The sequence below is a fragment of the Mauremys reevesii genome, linkage group 8, assembly GCF_016161935.1.
Source record: "Mauremys reevesii isolate NIE-2019 linkage group 8, ASM1616193v1, whole genome shotgun sequence".
Lineage (NCBI taxonomy): Eukaryota > Metazoa > Chordata > Testudines > Geoemydidae > Mauremys > Mauremys reevesii.
The window spans coordinates 94,019,032-94,041,020 of NC_052630.1; the positions used below are offsets into that span (position 1 = coordinate 94,019,032).

At 40.8% G+C, this 21,989-nt stretch overlaps 1 protein-coding gene across 5 annotated transcripts in view; it reads right to left on the minus strand.

The window, feature by feature from the left end:
* FGGY (FGGY carbohydrate kinase domain containing) overlaps positions 1-21,989 on the minus strand; it is a 365,851-nt gene that overhangs the window by 63,752 nt on the left and 280,110 nt on the right. For all 5 annotated transcript variants that reach the window (XM_039486503.1, XM_039486506.1, XM_039486502.1 and 2 more), the window contains one exon: positions 2,215-2,322. In XM_039486503.1, coding sequence (XP_039342437.1) covers positions 2,215-2,322 — 108 coding nt within the window. The remainder of the gene's footprint in view (positions 1-2,214; positions 2,323-21,989) is intronic.

Genomic DNA, 21,989 nt, shown 5'->3' on the forward strand with positions numbered 1-21,989 from the left:
TGAACCAATGCCTTGTGTAGGATCGTGTGGAATTTCAAGATGGTAATTTAGCAGCTTTTGTGGCCAGTCCATAGTGCTTGTCAGAGGCATCCGTAAAGGTAATGAGGCAACACTATGGCTACCCAGAGTACTGAATATATAGGCGAGTGATTTGGCAAGACCTGCAGGCAGCAAGTCAGGACAGGTGTTTAATTTTCATTAGTATTCATTAGTTTGGGTGTTAACAGTATAATAAAATTTATTTTAACTATGCACACACATCTGTATACAGGAAAAGAACTAAATACATCTTGATTCCCTCTGGAGTTTGTGTAGGAGATGAAAGAAAGCCATTTATAAAAATGTAAATGGTGTTAGAAACAAAGCTGTGGGCTGGAGTGAGGTTTGCTGATTGAAATGTTAACATCAGAACAAGCCAACTCAGGGCTGACACTGGCCATTATGAACTGTGCAAGTCTGCCTGGAAAATGTTTGATGGGATCTAAATAAATAAAATGTGGTTATGCACTTTGTGTGTGTATGTGTATGAACACATTTTACTTACAAAAAATCACCATTAATGCAATGATAAGGTTTGCATAGTTAAATGCTTAGAAATCAAGAAATGCCGAAGTTAAGGCTGGTTGTGTAAACTTACCTCTGCCCCCTTGTGGATATGCAAAATTATGTGATTGCATCTTATTTCTCTGTTAATACAACAGAACATCATAATATTTCCCCCTGTTTTTTCCCTATTCATTCTGAAAATGCAGTTCAAAGTCTTAGAAATTCCTTTTAAAAAACACATTTTTTCACCAGGACAAGCAGAGACTCCAGTGGCACGAGGTCTAGGCCTATTTACAAATTTAAAACTTTGGCAGGTTTTAGGGTAGCCTCATATAGAAAAGTGTTGTTAGAACTTTTTAAAGGGAATAGGATCTTTATTTCACTTTGGCTTAACTCTCAATGAGTTCAAGCGATTCTGTTCAAACTTTGAAAAAAAAAATTCTCCTTCATCCAGAGATCAACTAATAAAAACATAATCCCCAAATATGAATTTTCCCCCAGAAAGTGAGAAGTGTGTGAAAGCAGGATGTTATGATGGCTACTGCTTTGCAACCTTAACTGTAATGGACACAACCAAGCATCCACCATTGTGTTTATTTTACATACACACTTCCTCTCTCTACATATACACAAAACACACGGAGATATAATCTGAAAAAGAGCACATGAAATATTTGATAAATATCTTGATAAATATAAATGTTCCTCAATATACCAAAGGTTACTGCTAATGTTTGCTATAGGCCCTACCCAAAATATTGGTTTCCAAAGTCCTCCTTAAGGACCCAATCCTCTGAGGTAGCAAGTGCCTACTAAGAGCTGAGAAAACTTGGAACTTTGCAAGATCAAGCCTTTTATCTATTAACAAATTAAATGGAGACCTATGTGTCTGTATATCAAGTCACACTCCTTGCACACAAGGGGGAGATTTAGATGACAATATAGCAGGGGTGGGCATACTGTGGCTTGTGAGCCACATGTGGCTCTTTTACAGTTAAAGCGCAGCTCTTTAAGCCCTCCATGCCCTCCCCATTCTCTTCCTATTAGACTTTTGGGGGAGCTCGGGGCTTCTGCTCTGCAGCAGGGTGGTGGGGCTAGGAGCTTCTTGAGGCCTCTTCCCCCACTCCTGCAAGCCAGGGCCAAACACAATAGCTTCTATCTACCCTTATCAAAATTAACAGACTTTAGCTGCCATTCCCAAGCAGCCAAGCGCGTAGTGCTGTACACATATTATAGTGTCTGAGGCTACGTCTTCACTACCCGCCGTATCGGCGGGTAGCAATCGATTTCTCGGGGATCGATATATCGCGTCTCATCTAGACGCGATATATCGATCCCTGAATGAGCTCCTGTCGACTCCGGAACTCCACCAACCCGAACGGCGGTAGCGGAGTCGACATGGGGAGCCGCAGACATCGATACCACGCCGTGAGGACAGTAGGTAATTCGATCTAAGATACTTCGACTTCAACTACGTTATTCACGTAGCTGAAGTTGCGTATCTTAGATCGATTTCCCCCCGTAGTGTAGACCAGCCCTGAGACCGCCTCTTGGCTGGTGTAAATTGGAATAGGTCTGCTGATTTCAGTGGTGCTATGCTAATTGACACCAGCTGAGGAACTGTCCCTATATTTTAGTAAGAAGCTATCTGTGCCTTTGCAGACTCACCAGTTTTCCTGTAGCGCTTTGGCCTCCCTCGTTCAACCAGAATCCAGGCACCATGGCTGAGTAATAGGGACCCCAAACACCAGGCACAAAAATGGGAGCATCACTTATCTGGAAAGAAAACAGTAAATCTAGTTATTCTAGTTGCCCTCTGTTTGACACAGTATTTCAAGGGCTAACATTTGACAGCAATTTGGAGCTGATTCTGCAAACACTCATGGAAGTCCTCTGAAATGGTGGTTGAAGCATGAAGGGACATATGAATCTTTAGTGCATCTGGCACATAAATATCTTGTGATGCCTGCTACAACAGTGCCATGCGAACACCTGTTATCACTTTTAGGTGATCTTGTAAAGAAGAAGCGGGCAGCATTATCTCCTGCAAATGTAAACAAACTTGTTTGCCTGAGCAATTGGCAGAACAAGAAGTAGAACTGAGTGGACTTGGGGGTTCTAAAGTTTTCCATTGTTTAATTTTTGAATGCAGGTTTTTTTTAACATAATTCTACATTTGTAAGTTCAACTTTCATTATAAAGAGATTGCACTATAGATCTTGTATTAGGTGACTGAAAAATACTATTACTTTTGTTTTTTACAGTGCAAATATTTATAATAAAAATAAACAAAGTGAGCACTGTGCACTTTGTATTCTGTCGCAACTGAAATCAATTAAATCGAACTATTTAAATAAATGGTATTCTATTATTGTTTAACAGTGCGATTAAACATGAGATTAATTGTGATTACATTTTTTAATCACACAATTAAGCACGATTAATTTTTTAATCGCTTGACAACCCTAGTTTCAATGACTTTTTAATTGGATGATGTTCCCTTTGCCAGATGGTGATCAGACACTGATCACTGATTAAACCAACTCTGAATTTTAGTCACCCTGTCTCACTGGCCAGTCCTAGCATGCACATCCTGTAAATTTTCACAGTTCAGATTCAACATGGAACTTCATGGTCCATAGGGAATGACCCTTCTCTACTTCATAGTTCGTACACACAATAAATAAAAGCCCCAGTCCTGCTCCCAGTAAATGCAATGCAGAATCCCATCGACTTCAATGGAAACAGGGTCAAAACTTAAGTAGTAGTAGTAGAAGATTTTGCTAAAGTTTAAGGAGCGGCCACTAGACAAAGCCTACTGGCATGTGCGTATCATACGGTTAGTAAATATACCAGCAGAAAGGTTTTTGCACAAACCATAGTCTGCTCAAGCCATCATCTTAAATTACAGATAATTCTCAAGAGTAACGTGAAATTAAGTAAGAAAAACAAAGAAGAGGAATTGGCTTCCCAAATATTTCTCAGCAATCCCCAACCCTGATTTCTCTGGGGAATAACACAACTGTGTGTGAGAGAATCTCACTCAAGTGTACCCACACTATCAGCCTCAATGTTTTAAAATACTTTTGTTAAAGATCTTTTGTGCTGAATGACATTTTTGCACAACTAACTGCAGCAAAGTCTCATTAAAAAAAAAAAAAAAGGTAAGAATGGCTGCACTGCCACTGAATTCAACAAGTCATGCAGGACATTAAGCAGATGGGTCTATCAAAAACATTGCAAACGATTGTTTTTTTAAATACTGCAATGGGCTTCAATTACAGAAAGGGCAGTTTAGGTTGGACATTAGGAAAAACTTCCTGTCAGCGTAGTTAAGCACTGGAGTCCTAACCCACGGTCCCCTACTCTAACCCAAGACATCACAGCATCTCTAAAGAGAAGGACCATGCAGAGCAGACAGGACCTGGATTTTTAAAGTCTCATCCAAAATAGTCTCAACACACCAAACTTTGTGGTAGTCAATTTACCTTACTTGAAAGGATGAAGGACTGAGCTGAACCTGCAGTTCTAGAAAGGGTAGCTAATCTAAGGCAGAGAATCAGACCACTGAGCTATACTCTCCTACACATTATGGATAAGAGATTGGCTGCACAGACTAAGTATGCTAAGTTACAAGGCCCTCTAAAAATCAGATGTTTACAGACTTACAGGAAGGTTGGAACATTGTTTTTGTTGCATTGTTCTTTCCCATATTTCCTAAATTACTACTCCAGGATCGCTAAAACTGTCCCATATTCTGCCAGCAGTGACTAGAAGAAGCAGATCGATTAAAAGACTGAACTGCCCTTGGAGCTGGTACTGCTGGGAAGCTGTGAATTCTGAGTGTCAGCAGCCAGGCTCCGTATTTTGGAAAATACCCACAGGAATTTGTCAGGACAGGATGTTTCCGTGCTGGCTCATATCTAGTTGCACTGAGACTTTCCTATCATCTTACTACCGAAATACCATCTGTACGCATTCCAGCAAACTTTCAACACATGTATGGCACAAAATGAGAGAGTCACGTATCTGTGCATTGGTGAACAAAGCCAATGGGGCTTGACTCTTATTTCTTCCGCAGGGCGAAACTTCTCCTTCCTCTCCCTCTTAATTACTCTGGGACAAGGGAGGTTGTGCTATCATGCAGAGGATTATCTGCCCTGTTCCCAGCATCATTAGATTTCTCTCTCCCACCAGCTGTTTCCCCCACCTCAAACAATTTCATACACTTTCAGCTTTGTCAGGGTAGGCAGCTAAGGAGCATAACTGAAGATAGTGGTCTCTGTGGAAAGGGAGAGCTGAAAGGATTCCTCTCTCACCAGCACAGACATAGAAAGTCTTTGAAGAGCAGCGGAGTGAATCTTCCTCCACACCTGTATGCAGAATATAAACAAAATAGCTTGGCATTTCCCTTCCCTGGATTAGATTTGGAGGATGTGTGATGGCTCCAAGCCACCCTGCAGCTGCCCTCTGTATTTTCATAATAAAAAGCCTAAACTCTGTCTCGACTTACATCATATGCAACCCCACTGGAGTAAATGGGCCTATACAGGGGAAAGGGTGCAAAATTTACTGCAGCTCTGCCATATTTACAGTTTTTTATATTCAAATAGAGAATTTTTTCCCTCTGCACTAAAGCCATATCCTTTCCATATTAACCTGTGTATTGACTTTCAACATACCCATGTGCTGGCATAGATAAATCATTACTAGTGCCATTACTTGTCTTCCTGAAGCTTGGGAAAATTCATAGCCATCACAGGGCAGAAACAGCCGTCTTGGATTTATGAAAAGGTGATTTTTATTTCCAGTGAATAAAAGAGGTCACCATTCTGATCTTGAAAGCTGAAATGGGTATGAGGAGGGAGACCCAGATTTTCTGCCTCATATCTAACCAAAATTGTTACTCGGTATAATGAGACTTAGCATTCAGATAGTGTTTTTTTGTCTTTAAGGCACTTTACAAACATTAATTGATTTATTACTTATAACACCTCACCACCTCCTTTGGCCAGTTTTACCTCTCTGATGAGGTAGGTTAATACAATTAATTAACCTCATTTTAGTAACCAAATAGTGAGACTGATGCACAGGGAGATTAAATGACTTGCCCACAGTTACAGAGAGAATCATTGTCAGAGCCACCATTAAAACCCATGTGGTTCCTGGCTCACAGGCCACTGCATGATATTTACTGCCACAAGTATTTGGGGTGTGAGACAAATTTGGACCTATTCGCACGGTGAGCTCTAATACGAGGAAGCACAGCCCAAATCTATACTCATTTAAGTGGATTAAACATATTCAGAGAGAATATTGCCCTCTCTCTGTGATGGTTACTTACAGACGTTCTCTGCTGCTTTTAGAGAACAATTTCTGCCACGTGGCATTTTAGTTGGGATGGCAAAAAATTTTTATGGAGGAAGCTGCTGCCTTCTCCACGTCTTCCCCAAAAGCACATGCCCACTCATTTATCAAAAATGTTTGGGAAGATTTAAAATATCCCATGGATTTTGATCTGGACAAACTGAAGAAATGGTCTGAAATAAATAGGATGATAGTCAATAAGGACAAATGCAAAGTACTCCACTTAGGAAGGAACACTCAGTTGCACACCTACAAAATGGGAAATGACTGCCTAGGAAGCAGTACTGAAGAAAGGGATCTGGGGGGTCATAGTGGATCACAAGCTAAATATGAGTCAACGGTGTAACACTGTTACAAAACAAAAAACAATCACCATTCTGGGAGTGTTGTAAGCAAGACAAGAAGTAATTCTTCTGTTCTACTCCACGCTGATTAGGCCTCAACTGGAGCATTTTGTCCAGTTCTAGGCCCCACATTTCAGGAAAGATGTGGACAAATTGGAGAAAGTCCAGAGAAGAGCAACATAAATGATTAAAGGTCTAGAAAACATAATCTATGAGGGAAGACTTAAAAAAAATTGGGCTTGTTTAGTCTGGAGAAGAGAAGACTGAGAGGAGACATGATAACAATTTTCAGGTACATAAAAGGTTGGAGAGAGAAAAATTGTTCTCCTTAACCTCTGAGGATAGGACATGAAGCAATGGGTTTAAATTACAACAAGGACAGTTTAGGTTGGACATGAGGAAAAACTTCCTGCCGCAGTGGTTAAGCACTGGAATAAATTGCCTAGGGATGTTGGGGAATCTCCGTCATTGAATATTTTTAAGAGCAGGTTGGACAAACACCTGTCAGGGATGGTCTAGATAATACTTAGTCCCGCCGTGAGTGCAGGGGACTGGACTAGATGACCTCTAGCCATATACTTCTATGATTCTATATTTCTACTCTTCCGGTGAAAGAGAAGTTCTGCATTTTCTAGCAGGGAGGATAGAAGTAAAAAGAGTTCTGTCTGGGAAGGTTTAACCTCAGTGTGTTCTCTATACAAGATTATACTAATATGTAAGATATGTAAACATTATAGAGAAATCAGAAACAACTGGAATGATGAATTCAGTTTAACAGTATTCAGCTGTGGTACAACTGCCAGAAGGCACTTTTTGTTATGAATAGATCATTTGGATGAGATACAGACCTGATTTCAACCCTGGCGTGCACTAGGAAAATCAATGTCAAACTATCTGGGATCAGAAGGCATCAGGAGCACATCTGGCAATGCATAAAAATGTAAAAAGGCTATAAAATATATGATGCTACGTAGAACTATGCTATGGTACCAAAGGACCGGTTTAAACAGCACTGGCATTAGGTTTATAAAAAGCATGGCTTAAAACCCCCCAAAACTCAATTGCAAAAATATATGTGGAAGAAACAAATTACTTACCAATTATAGTTAAAAGCTAACTTGAAACGAATGTAAGTGAATCAGTGGAGTCATTGTCTTTAATCCAAATTAAGCTTGTGTAAAATTTTCAACACTGCCATTTGGAGCAGAACACAGACCTCTGCAGCATAGAATCATCTTAGCCTATACCCCATCCATAAAATGAAGTCATGAGGTAAGCAATATAGATTGAGTTTAGCTGGTATTGTTTTGCCAGAACAACCATAATTGACCAGGCATGCACAGATGTTTCCTCCTCAGTTTTATGTAAATGTTACAGTAATTAGAGACAAGATAAAATAAAACAGGTGAGAGCAGTTTTATAGAAGCATGAATTCCAGCAGAACTTTCCTTTTCAGTTGACTCCATGTGTTGATGGTGTAACCTTACATGAATTCCTTCCCTGACTCTATCTGAAAAGTTGGCTACCATCCGAGAAGTAAATCTTTGTAATCATAGGGTACACTGCGGTATGTGTATCCTTTTCCATTTTCATCACTCCATCCAAATGGGGCCTCTGTGACAAGCTGGCAGAGTTACAGTATCAGGGTTGGATCCTCCTCTCGTTCACAATAGTTTTACAATGGTGTAATGTCATCGATTTCAGTGGAACTACTCTTGATTTACATCAGTGTACATGACAGCAGAACTGAGCTCTCAATATACTGTCGGAGCATTTGGCGACATGAACACTTGTTAATGAGGAGCTAGGTCATAAAACCCGTTTGAAATTTTTTCACCTATCAGCTTTTACAGACGGTGGTACAGAATAATAGCTGCCGTTGTTAGGGTAAGGTACCTAAGTAACAAGATCCAAGATATTTAGTGAGAGTGGACAGAAAGAACATCTCTGTATCAATCACCACATAATAAATGCTATCTACACTTCTGGTCTTTGATCTCTGACAAGTCAACTACACACATTGACTAGTGTGTTGTCTGCTAACTTTCAAGTCTATGCCTTACTATAGGTTGAGAATATTAATCTTCATTCAACCCAAGGCTTTAATACTGATGGGTATGATCTTATTTTAGTAATCATTCTATTGTTTTGCTGCTCCTTGCCAAATGTAGCTAAGTGAACACACCTCCATGACAAAGAATGAATGAAGATCAGTTAAAAAAAAACAAATAAAAGAGGGAGAGAAAGAATTCAGAGGTAACTCAGAGCCTTTCATCTCTAGGTTTCTGGTTTGAATCCAGATCATGTTATTAGCTATTGAATATTATGATTTGGTGACTTTTCAATGGCCTGTATTAATTTTGGTGGACTCAGTCTAGTTCACAGATGTCTACTCTGCAATTGCCAAAGAAAGGCCAAGAGCTAAATAGGCACGAAAACTGAACTACTTTTCAATCCTAGAGGCAATTCCCCAAGGCCAAGTTAAAGAGAACTAAACTAACCTTGTAAATTTTTTTTAATCACATCAATAATTTCTACAATAAAATGTAATGGAGTTCAAATTGCAGCCTGATGTAAAAGAATAAAAAAAATCAATTAACATATGGCAGCTCAGACATGTACTCGAAAGAAAGGGAAAACGTTCACTGCAATCTTTGTTACAGGTGTGTATATTTTCAACATTGCAAATCCTGTAACGTGTACAGCGCTGATATTTTTGTTTGATTATATTCTCCATGAAGCATGGGCTCTGTGGCAATTGTTGGCTTGTTACATAGCTGTACAGTTTTTGTGGTGTCAAATCACACACCATTCTATGGCTATCCACTGCAACTGAGCTGCATTGCAATGATACTGGAACCAAACCTGCAACCATTTGTGCTTGTGAGTAACTATAAACGAGTAGTCCCATTCAGGTTACGGAAGTCAATGGGAATTTGCTTGAATTAGGAAAGAGTAAAAACAGAGTAAGGACATCAGGATTTGGCCTAAAGACATCTGTATGAAAACAGGAACTCTGACAATTCCTCTGATTCCCCAAATCCTCTATGACAACAAAACTTGTTGCTATGGCAATTGTAAGAATTGGGGATAGACCGACCTGGTGACATTTGGATCAGGAGTAGGTTTGGAATCTAAAGATTCCCCACATCTGAGGCTTGGATCTAGTGTTCCAATTCAGACTCTCCTCTAATTATAATGTCACAGAGAGAACTATCAGGCAGAAGTAGATGAGCTCTTAAAGGTTCCTGTTTGTAAATATCCTGAACGCCAGCACTTACCGGAACAAAAACAAAAAATAAATGATATGTATGCAGAACTATTTATAATTTTGTAAGTTTTCCATGAAGCATTAACTGCTCTTCCAGCAACAGTCCTAAGCAGGGTGTATGATTAACACCTAAGTAACAATATTCTTGATTGTCTCAGCTCTGCAAATGTTTCAGGTGAGTTATTATGAAATAGACTGACGTGCTGTACAGTTTGGCCTCATATCTAACATGAGTTAATTACAGGAAAAGTTTATCAAAATTATTAAACATTTCCACTACAAAGTGTTCATTAAAAACTAAATAAGGAAAGGTATTTTCACACTAATTTTATGATCATGATTAAAATATTATTACATTTAACAAAGCATAAGATTTACCTAATGGAAGGTATGTCTACCTTTACTTAGACTGTATTTTTAAGTGGGGAAGGGATGTAGAGGAAAATCAGTCTAGGCCAATATTTTCAAAATTGGGGGTCAGATTTTCAATGGGTGTGTACATGAACTGATTGAGACCAGCCAAGGATCTGGGCCAGACCCCATACTTAGGCACTTACGTGATTGGTCTGATTTTCAGAGATGCCAAGAACCCCTAGTTACCATTAACATCTAGGTTCAGCATTTCAGAACCCCAACCCAGCTACTCTGGTGCCCAAATATGGTGCCTAACTTTAGGAACCTGAGTTTGAAAATGTTGTCCCTACTGTTTGAGACTCTATAATTAGAAGTGCCACAGATTGTCTGTACAGCTAAAAAAAGGCACCTTTTCAAGTCCGGAAAAGAGAGTGCCTGGACATGGGGAAACGGTGGAATTTGTTTGCCTTGAATGCTTCTATCCTTTACTTCCTGAATGTAGAGGAGCAAGAGAATACTGGAGGACATGACTCCTGCAGTAGGAGATTTGCCGGAATGAAGAGTGCAGCACCAGCCGTTTGATGTAGGCTTTCAAAAATTAGGAAATTGGTGTGAATCTACCAAAAGGATCCCTGAGTACACAGCTCCATGGTGGACAACCACAGCCACACTGGGAACATTTCATTTAGCTGCAACCACACTAAATACTTGCTGCATTAAATACATAACCAAGGTCTTAATAAGCCTGAGTTGTTTTTTTTTTAAAGGGAACCGGTTGTTGACATTTTAAAAACAGCTCAACTACAATTGTTCAAAAAACATCTTCATGCTGAACATTTTGAATACAGAAAAACAAAAGAGTAAAAAAAAGTTTAGCAGTAAAGCATCCCCTTTATTTAATTTAAATTTAACTATATGATTCAATGCAAGATATATCAGGCTTGGTATTCCCTTGTACCAACAGGGGGAAATGTAGGAGGTGACAGGCAGTGTTTGTGCAGCCATCCAGCCTGGAGTTCTGCCAAGGAAGGACAGCTTTCAGTTGCAGCCGGGGGAACTCATCTGGCAGAGGCTGCTTTGGGGACATAGTACATCATTATATCCCTTGGTGACCTGGCCATGCCCCTCCTAGGCCAGCTCTGCCGACTTTTCAGACTACATTGGCCAACTCCAGTTTCTCCAGCAGAGTCTGAGGCATGGGTGCCTGGTACCGCACAATATCACTCCTGGGGAGAGATTTTCCATCACCTGAGATGGACAGCCCCGCATTATACTGGTGACCAGCGTCTCTCAAGGGTGAAGCTATCTACCCATTATTTAAAAACTACACACAGTAATTAAAACAAGTCAGTGTTATTTAATAGAGCAATATATTTAAATACTTTATTTGTATTCGCTTATTTTTCATTGTTACTCTGTAATATTAGCTTCCTGACTACTGCATTTTCCAGCACTGACAGTGCCTGCCCGTGAAAAGACTTGTCAGATATTTAAAATATTACAACCAACTTACTTTTGCCTATTCCCATTATGTCTGTTTCCTACACTTGTACTCTGGCCTCCTTTCAACATTGTCTGAATGTTAAATCCATCTTGAGCATGGGTGTGGGCAGGCATACACCAGGTACAGCACGGCATATAATTATTTTCTTTTTATTCTCAAAGGCCAAGGCTTCTTATGGCAATTGAGAAAAAAAAAAGTTTTCATCTGTTAAATTGTTTTTTGAATTAAAAAAATAGTAAATTCCTAATGGATTCAGAAGCTTTTTGCTAAGCACTTAAGCACTCGCAGTAGGGCATTGATTTATTTTATCGTTTTATTTAATGAAATGTCTGGATACAGCTTAACCTTTTTTTTTTTTATCATATTTACTGTGTCGCCTGCCTTGAAATGGGAACTATGAGTGCTTTGATAAATGGACTGAAAGGTTGTCTGGTTACACGATAGCTTCTAAGAGCCTAGTGGTGTCCTCAGCTGAAATGCTATTTTGTCGGGTTCTAAAGCAATACTGCTCAGCAACTCACAAAAGATAACTCCCACCCCTGCCGCTCATTGCAATAGCTCATTAGAACTATTGGGCCTCAGTAGAACTACACACCAATTTGTATCACTCCCTTATTTTTACTCCTTTTCCATTGTCACAAAACCACTGTTCTTTATGAAGATTGTAACACTTAGACAGACACGAATGTGTCCCAAAGTTAAAGAATAATCTTAAAAACGGCACATTTCCTGACTATGATAAGTTAAATTCCTGGGAGTTCATCATAAACATGGACCAATTCCTCTTAACATTTCCAACTAACTAAAAAGCCAAAAAATTCAAACCTGAAAGTCAGGTAGGGAATTTGAATATCAGAAAAAAAGGAAGAAACTTACTATAATACTGACTTCAATTCAAATGCAGAAGAATGGCAGCATCTCAAAAGAACATTGGGGTATGTACTTTTAACACTAAACCTTTTACCTCAGATTTTGTCTATAAGGTGCCACAGGATTCTTTGCTGCTTTTACCTCAGATTGTAACTCCTAGAAACATACCCAGGTTATGTCTACACTGAAAAAGAAAAAAGGATTTTCTTCATTCAGGTTAAAATAGCCGTAACGACACGGTATCATGGCTTTTAAGTTGAGTTTGCACCTCAAGGGCAGCCTGAGGTTGTACCTGAGCTGCTAACCCAAATTAAAAGCCATGATACTGCTTCTTCACTGCTATTTTAAACAGAATTAACTAATGTAGGTTAGCTAAAGTGAGTTAAGATCACACTTTTTGTGTGTGCAATGCAGACACAACCAAAGAGCAGACTATCAGCAGCACCATGCCCCTTCTAGACCTCACGGGGGCCTCTCCATTGGTCTAGGGATAAGGGAGGAGTAGAGGCTGAATGGCTGGGCTTCAGTGTGTGCGTCTTGTACGCCTGGGGAAATCTGTGTGGCTGGAGTGAGGAACAAAGAAGTTGGCGGAACCCCAGGTTATCTCCTCTTTTCCACAGACCCCACCCCATCTAGGGTTCCGGGGCAGCCCCAGACGGGAACAGTCCTGGTCAGCATGGCTGCAGTGGAGATGTGTTGCCTGAAAGCTGGGGTGTGATGCCCAGGGCCAGAGCCAACAAAGAGACACAGGACCTCCATAGGTTCATCTACACAGCAAGTGGCAGCCCGCAGCTGCAAGATTCAGAGCCCAGGTCGGCAGACTTGGGCTCGTGCTACAGCTGCGTCGACACTGTGGCTCAGTCTGGAGCTTGGTCTCTGAAGCCTAGGGGGCAGGATGGGCTTCAGAGCCCAAGCTCCAGACTGAGCTGCAACGTCTGCATAATCATTTTCAGTGCCACAGTGCAAGCCCTGTAAGCCCAAGTCTGTCAACGTGGGCTCTGAGCCCCGTTGGGTTATCCTGTCCCATATCCCTTCCTGAAAGTTATGCCATAGAAGCTGGCCTTCTGCTACCAAATGTCTTTATAGTTCCTCCAGGTAGGGCCAAAGCCTGAGGTCCTTACTCAGACCTGTCGTCAGATCAGATAGATACCCCGAGAGTGGTGAAACTCCTGCATGAACTGGAGTTTAGCTGCTGGATAAAGTGCCCTGAAAATTTAGCTCCCAGAAGGAAAAAGAAATCCAAAAAGTTACAACATTAAACAAACACTTCCCTGGTGTCAACACTGTGACTCATATGATCCTTTATAATGGCCTAATCCTGTGAGGGGCTGAGCACCCATAATCCTACTGAGAAATATACCAAGAATCTCGCTCAGAATTGAGGCTGGTTTATTTTTTCAGCCTGCAGGAACATCAGTGGAGTACAGTTCAAAAGATGTATTTTCCCTTTTTACCAGTAGATAAGGCATCAGTGGTTTGAGCCAGTACTCCCTCTATTTGTAATGGGGAATGTCACTAGTACCAGCAATATCTCACCTACTGGTAACAGGAAACTTCAACTGCACCCCCTAGGTGTTACTGGAAGTGGATTTACAGTACACAGGATGTGCCATCTCACGCTGTGTTTTAAACAGGCTGTTGTTTGAAAAATTAAAAGGGCAAAATACCAAGTGCTTTATTCAGTGTTTACTTGCTCCTTACTTACTGAGACAAACTCCCAGCGACTGCATAAACACAGAGGGGACCTCAGGATTTCACCCCAGTTATAAACAATGAGCTCAGAGTAAACTGTGATTCTCAGGCACACGGAGAGAGAAAGGCAGCAGCTCATGCGTCACTGTACTTTGCTCACACAACTATTGTACATTCTCCCTAGTTAATTCTGCCCCCACTAGTGCTTCTCCCACCCCCATTCGTATTTGTAGAGGGAAGAAGAAACTCAGATAAACAACTGTTGCTTCAGCAAGGGCTGCGTGAGACAGGATGGAGAACGAAAGTCCTTTGTGGTAAACCTGCTGCCCATGTGTCAATGGAGTCTTCCTGAATTTAGTGGTTTGCTGCTGTTTATTGAAATTAAAAATTTATCATTTGTATAGTATTGTGGCCCAGACAGTCCTTAATACTTTGCACTTACTGTATATAGTACCTTTCATTCCAGGATCTCAATCCACTTGGCAGACAATTAATTCAACTTCCCAGCACTCCTGAGACATAAGTATTGCCAGTGGGGCTGGAACACGTTGTATAGTGGGGGTGCTCGGAGCCATTGAACCAAACTGTAAACCCTGTACATGATGGAAATCACTTCAAGACAGCGGGTGCAGCGGCAGCAGCCCCAGCATCTCTAGTTCCAGCACCTATGAGTATTGCTATACCTATTAATGCTCAAATTGGAAATCATGTATTTGTATTACTGTAGCAAAGGCAGTCTTGAAATCCTCCTCAAATGCCTTCTCTTCACAACTCCAGAACCCTAATTGACCCCTCCCAAGCCTCTTGTCTCCCCCTTTTCTGTTAGGAAAACAGGATTAGAGGGGCACTGATACATTAAAGAAGATGCACTAATCTTACAGCTGTGTATTCTCCTACTTTTCACTTTTTTCCATTTCTTTCTTGTCATCACTCTTTCTCCTCATATCTTACACTTCCATTCTTTATTTATCTCCATATCATTTTCAGTTATTCATCTACTATTGTTCTCTTTCCGTCTTATTCCATTCTCCCCCTCTCTCTGCCGTATCTCCTTCCATTCTCCTCTCCCCTTAACCAATGTGCCTGCCCCTCAGTGTTCTGGCTGTCCTCTTCTTAGTCTCCTTGGTCCTCGTCTTCACTCGGGTGCTATGACTGCATACCCTGAGGCTGCAATCTGAGCACTCATTTCCATTTTCCAGGTGGGCAAACGGAGGTGCATAAGAAGGATAAGTGATTTGACAAGATCGTAGAGTAAGTTGGTGACATGGTCATGAACAAAACCCAGGAGTTCTGTCTGAAAGTTCTATATTGTAGCCACTATATCTTACCACTGAGTTGCAAACATTGCAATTTTAAAAGAGTTTAAATCTCATCAACACAAACATTTTTTCATTGAAAATTTAAAAAAATAATTTAAAAAGAATCCATTAGACTGTCTTGAGTCAAGAAGCCATCTGAGCAAAGTATGTTCAGCTGTACTCTAGCCACTTCATTACAGTTTAATTCAGGGTCAAAGGAGTTAAAATTAGGGTCAGCATAACCTCTTCTCTTCTCTTCTCTCCATCAGGAAGTCTAGCACATGGAATAAAAGTGAACTCTTTAATAATCACCTACCCAGTCACATGAACAGAGAAGACCAGCAAGGTGGAAGGACAGTCAAACACTCACAAATCTGCTTGTAATCAGAAGGAAATCCTGTACCCAGTTGTATTAGGGGCAGATTATTCCGATAAGAAGCTGGGATTTTATCAACACCGTGGGTCTCAGGCTAACTGATTTTTCTAAATCAGGAGAAGAGTAACAAAATTGGATACTTTGAGTTTAGTTGAAATTTTGTACCTGTCAAATCTGATAGTTCAAAAATATATTAAAAAGGAAACAAAGGAAAATCACCTTAAAAACAACATTAAAAAGGAAGCCAAAATTCTGGTTTGTATCCTCCAAAGAAAGGAATTTCATAGTGAATGGTTAGCTCTTCAGTATATCAAGTTACAATGGGATACCCTCATTAATAATGTGCTTTGGTGAACCTAGACGGGAGAAGTTTGATGTTTAAAGTGTGAATGTTCGTTCTTTACCTTTGGATTTAGGCCAGAACTAAAGTTATTTTAATGTAATTTCTATATGGGATAATGCAATGATGCTGCAAGAAAACGCCAACAGAAACAGATACTCAAAGTTCAAACACCCTTACAACACAGTCCAGCACATAGCAGAAATCTGATTTACATTCTCCTCTCATCCCCTCCCTTCTCAAACACCTCCCCTCCACCGTTTGCTCCAAACCTAAGGAAACCATAGTTACAAAATGATGTCTCAAGGTGCTATCTTCTAGACTCTCAGTGGTCTCACCTTGGCAGGATAAGAAGTGGAGTCTCTTTGGAGTGAGGGTGGAGTCTTGCAGGGAAAAACCCTACAAACAGCAAGCTGTGTAGGAAGCCTCAGCCTAAAGCATACGTTTGTAGCCCTGAAGTTAAAAAAGAAAGGAAAAGCCCAGGAAAGAGATGCGTTTTGGACACAGAGTCAGACTTTGTCCATATTTCATTGTGTTAGAAATTTAACACATATGATGTTTAATACAATTTGCCCTTAAGGTGGAAAAGGACTGTCATGTTTAAACACATGCTTGCTGGTCATGGGGGGCGGGGAGCATTTGTCATTGCCCCTGGAGGGTGGAATTTATGCCCCTGGAGGGTGGAAGGTAGGCGGAATTTGTAAATCTAAAGAGACAAACACTTAAAAAGTCATTAAACTCTTCTGTGCCTCAGTTTCCCACCTATAAAACTGGAATAAATCTCACCTCTCTTACACAGAGGAGCTATGAGGCTTAATTCATTCATTACTATAAAGTTCCTTGAGATACCTCGGATAGATGGTATTGCAAAAATACATAGTATTATACATCAGACATCCCAATATACAGCTTTATGTCACACAAGGGTAGCTTGCAGTCAATCACAGAATGAAAATCACTGCGTCTGATGGAATCTTCAAAGCAAAGCATTTTCACTGATATCAATGACACAGCTGCAGAGTATTAGTCTTAGTCCAGTTTTAGAGTGGATTATTTTCCAAAGCATTTACTCTGTCCATATCTGTACCATGACTCTCACTTTGAATTCTAATGGCCCATTCACAAAAGGGAAGGGGAGCTGACAGCAGGGTTTTCTGGCAATGTTATTATGCATTATCTACTTATATACAATACAGTAGTTATACTGCTTTCAATTGTATTCTCATGCATAGGTGGAGTTTTGGCCAAGTGTTGGGAAGGAAAACCTGGATTTCAGTGACAGGTGAGCTAAATAGGAACTTCCCACTCTCTCAATCCAAGATGTACCTGAGTTGAATTATGTCTGGCCATGAGCAAAGGAACCTTGCTCCTAACAAAAACTTAAACAACTAATTTACCCAGAGAGCCTTCCTTTCATCTCTGCCAGGCTGTAGGAGAGGCTGGGAGGCAAGCTGAAGTAAACATTACACAGGCTCGGCACCGCTGGCTCTAAAGTAAACTCTTCGACTTCCTATTTACATTTCAGGATCTTAAGCTTTGCGGTTTTCTAGCTCTGCAAGTAAGTGCTTGGGGTTTGGGAGGCAGCCTGCATATGATCTCCAAGCCTCACCAATATCTTGCTAGCCTTTATTAAGAAAATAAAGTAGGGTAAAAAAATACACAACAATCTTTTTATACATCCTTCTAGTGAAAATATTTCACTTCTCACAAAAAATATCAGACAAATTAACGCCAACAATGGGGAAGTGGAGAAGGATCCTCTTGCCAAGAGAGAGGGGGGGAAAAGTTTAATGAAAGAAAATAAATAAGAGAAATAGTTGAGGAGTTGTGCTCATTTTTTTTTTTAAGTATGTAGAAATGTAACCCCTGTAAAGCCACGTGCTGAACAGGAATAGTACCATGGCATCCAAATATGCTCTGTGACCTTTTCCAGCTGCAGCGCCTGAGTCATGGGTACAGCAAGGATGGGCAACCTCTAACAGGGTGGTAAAATAAATATGGTTTTCATTTCATGCAGCCCTCCCTGAATGTAAAATGTCTTCATTAGCTGGGAAGTCAGCATTGCGACTGCTGCCAAATGCAATATATAAAGCAGCAGAACTGAACTGAATGAGGACAGATTAAGGGAGAAGTTCCTGTGCTACTGATTTATTTCCCTCACTCAAAAGACACTAGCTTTATGATTCATATTCAGAGGACAGGCCTTTTAGCAGAGAAGAATATTAAAAAGCAGGGAGGGTGGAGGTTTATTGGGTGGATGCTCTCAGTTTCACAGCTCCTTTCAAACCTTTTCCAAGCTGCTTTGGTTTCAACAGTTTTCTTTTTGTTTTTAATTTTTACTGCACTCTCCCGTCCTGTCCCCTTGCCTTCTCATCTCAGCACCTCTCCTCTGGTTCGAAGGACAAATTGTTGCCTTTGCTAAATGCTGGACACCAGCCAGCTGGCACTGATTCACTGCCCAAGGCTTCAGGCCCTGTCCCCTCAGAGACTGCACATTTAATTGCAGTGATATGAGTGCAACAGAGACTGAAGAGTGAAAGGTTGAAATCTGGCGTGCGGTCCATAGATCTACTTGCCAGAAAGGAATTGCCTAGTGCCACCCGGCTAGATTAATTAGAGCTGGCAAGTTGAGCGCAATGCTTTTTGATTCCTGCAAGTTTTCCTCTTGGAGACAGTTTCAAGCAGCTGAGGAGTCCCTTTGTAGTAACTATTCAAAAGTCTGCTGCTTTAACAACGTGGCATGTACTGAAGAGGAGGCTCTCGTATGAGAGCCAAAATATACTGAATCCACTTGCTGGTCTGGCTCCCACTGAGATTACAGAGATCAGGCTACAAGAACACTTTGAGCCAGCGTGTCTCTGCAGTCTCCACCCCAGGATGTACTGCAAAGGACACGTACTGTGCATGCTCTGGGGCTGGAAATGTGCTTTAGACTCTATTTGTGTGAACAAAGCTGGCAGCTTGAGTGGATATTGTGGAGCAAAGAAGCTCTATTGTGTTTCACAGTTGTCATGAGAATCAGATGAACAGATTTAGAATAAGCTGATCGGACTGAAGTTCCTTTAACAGAAGAAGACAAAGAATAGCCCTGCTTGGTAAAAATAAGCATAGGAAATTACTTTAAAATAGTCCATAATAAATGATGGGACAGCTTCGGATATCTCCCATTTTACTATGTACATAGCTGCTCAATGACATCTCAAGAGAAACTGACTCTCATATCCCTAATGGGAGATGGTCTCACAAGACAGAAAAGAAGAATCCCGCAAGGGATAAATTACTGCAGATTATTCAGGACTAAAGTTGCCAAATTATTGAAGTCAGGCTGTACACTGCACACACATACTACCCCTGCAAAACAGGTTCTTTTGTGTATGCACAAGTCAGGTGACTCAGTAGCTAACTACCCACATGTGTGTGCTCCATTTACTCACATTTACAGTGGAGTCAAAACTGACACAGGAGTAACAGAGAAGCAAAAAGAGAGAAAAATCCATCTGATCCAGAAAGGAAACTTCTTGACTGCCACAAATCAGAAGCATTGTCTCCAGAGCAGCCAACACAAAGGGGACAGGAAGTGACAAAAATATCCTGGGGGTCAAGTCACCTAAGGTAGGGAAATTAAAGAAATCCTGACTAGGGACACCATCCCTTGTGTATTTGGGATTCAACCTGCCAGAAAATTCAGATCTCCTCAACCCCACATTAAGATGAATTAGAGGCCAGAAAACGCCTCCCATTAAAAATCTCTCTGGAAACTCTCTTTGGCTATGAATCCACAAAGATGTGCATAGTGGAATGGCTGTTTTGGGAAGTCAGGAAGGCAGAACACTGCTCTCTCGCCAAACTTAGCGAAAACAAAAGGTATAAATCGCCTATATATATTTTATGAGCAGGGCTCTTTTATGTAAATATCTCAAGAGCTTCAGTTAGTATGTACACATGGCGCATATTCTATATTCATGGGACTTCTGGCCACATGCGAACACTGTTAAAAATGATAGTGAATAGTTCTGAAGATTTCATGTTTGTAGCATCTTTTCTCTGTACTATACAGCTTTTGAATAAATTTGTCTGACTGTACATAGTCCAACCAGTTCTATGACAATAATGAGATACTTTCCCCTGTAAATTATATTGAAAATAGGTGCTATTATTATTTATATAGCAGTGGTGACAGACACGCCAGCCAGGACTGGGGTCCCATTGTGTTGGCACTGTAGAAACAGACATGAAGATGTGGTCTCCATCCCTAATAGTTTACCATCTAAGAAACATTTTACTTCAAGGAAAAGGTTGTTTACTTATTTATTTAAATGAATTTGGTGCTCATGAAAAATGCGAGTTGGACAGCTCTGGAGACTGCATTACTCTTATCCACTGGACAGAGGCAGCAGCTATTCAAGCCTCCTCTCATAGCCCTGCTGTGAAGAACATGGGAAATAGTCATAAAAATAAATAAATATATGTGTACCTTTGTTTATTTGATTACCATTGCACTGATGGCCACCAAGGATCAAAGAGTTAATTCAGTCCTGGCTTTACATGTCTACAAGAAGGCAGGCAATGGCTTTAGAAAACCCCAGTAACCCGTACTTAAGCGGACAATACAGGTGTCAATCCCTACAAAGTCTACCCCTGACAATGTTGGGGCTTCTACCCCTGACAATGTTGCATGACTGCAACAAAGGACTTTTGGAACTATTCAAAACCTGAGCCCCAGATGACAAAGGGGTAGAGGCAGTGTCTGGAGGGAAGCCAACAATACTCCATTTCCCCGTATGAGTAGCCTTTTGTTGTTTTTCTGATTGCTACATTCCTACAAATAAATAAATAGTATTTTGAATTGAAGAAGCTGTCCTGGGATGCTGCAGTTGCTGAAGGGAAGTCTCTTGTGGGTGGTGAAACCTGCCAGGCCTGCTAAGAAAACATGGTTGGAGAACAGGGGAGCTGTAGCCTGGGGACCTGGTCTGAAAGTGGGTGAATTGTGGGAATCCACTCTGAGAGAAGTGCAGGCGCTCTGTCACTTGAAAGGGGTGGGGAGCCAATCAGGATCCATGAGTCTGCTGCCATCAGATCTTTTGGGGCAGGACCTTCTGTGGTCTGTGTCCACAGTGAGCCATGGGTAGTGAGGTGCAAGGTGGTTATAGCTGCTGCTGGGTGGCAACATGGAAGTGTCTCTACCTAGCAATTCTGAGTTCAACACCTGTTGGGCCTTACAGGTAGCCACACAGACAGATGAAAAGTACAGCTAATCCTGTAACTATGACACCAGGCAATGAGTGGCAACCCTGAAATGAAGAAACCACCTCTGAAGATAAGAGGATAACTCATTTGCCATACCAACTGAGAATAGGCTTCTGCTTAGATTTACTTTCAGAGTAGACAGCTGAGGATTGTGTGATGTGGATAATTGTCCAGACTGGCCAAAAACTTCTTTTACAAAGGCCACAGACCAGACTTTAAATGATAGTGACTTTTGGTGACTACTACCTAGAACTGGATTTGAACCAATCCACTAATTAGTTATGAAACTCTCTTTGGCTCATTGCTTGAGCCATCCAAGTCTCTCAGTGGAAACAGTCTTACAAAGTGGCCTGGGAGTCTGAATGCCCAAGAAAAGCAGTAGTTAATTCCAAAAATGAAACCTAATTTGAAAGAAAAATGGGAATTTTACCACGAATGAAATTATTATATCCGTCAGAAAAATTATGTTCAACATTTGTAACTTTTAAAATATCAAAGGCATGATTAGCAAAGTCTTTTGTTCAAATTCTTTAGATTCCTTGAGGTAATGAAAACTGGGTCATGGAACTTCTCGGTAAGTTTAAAGTAAATGCCCTTCGCAAGCAATATCTAATTCTGTGACTCATGGAGCATTCAGCCTAGATAATGGCAATACTATATTCACACACATTGTCATGGGTCTACCCTCACTTGAAGCTGGGGGGTTTCAAAGTGAGGACCAGCATGTCTTCCCCCACCCCAAAATCCTTAGGGTAGGTCTCCTTCAGGCTGCCACCACTA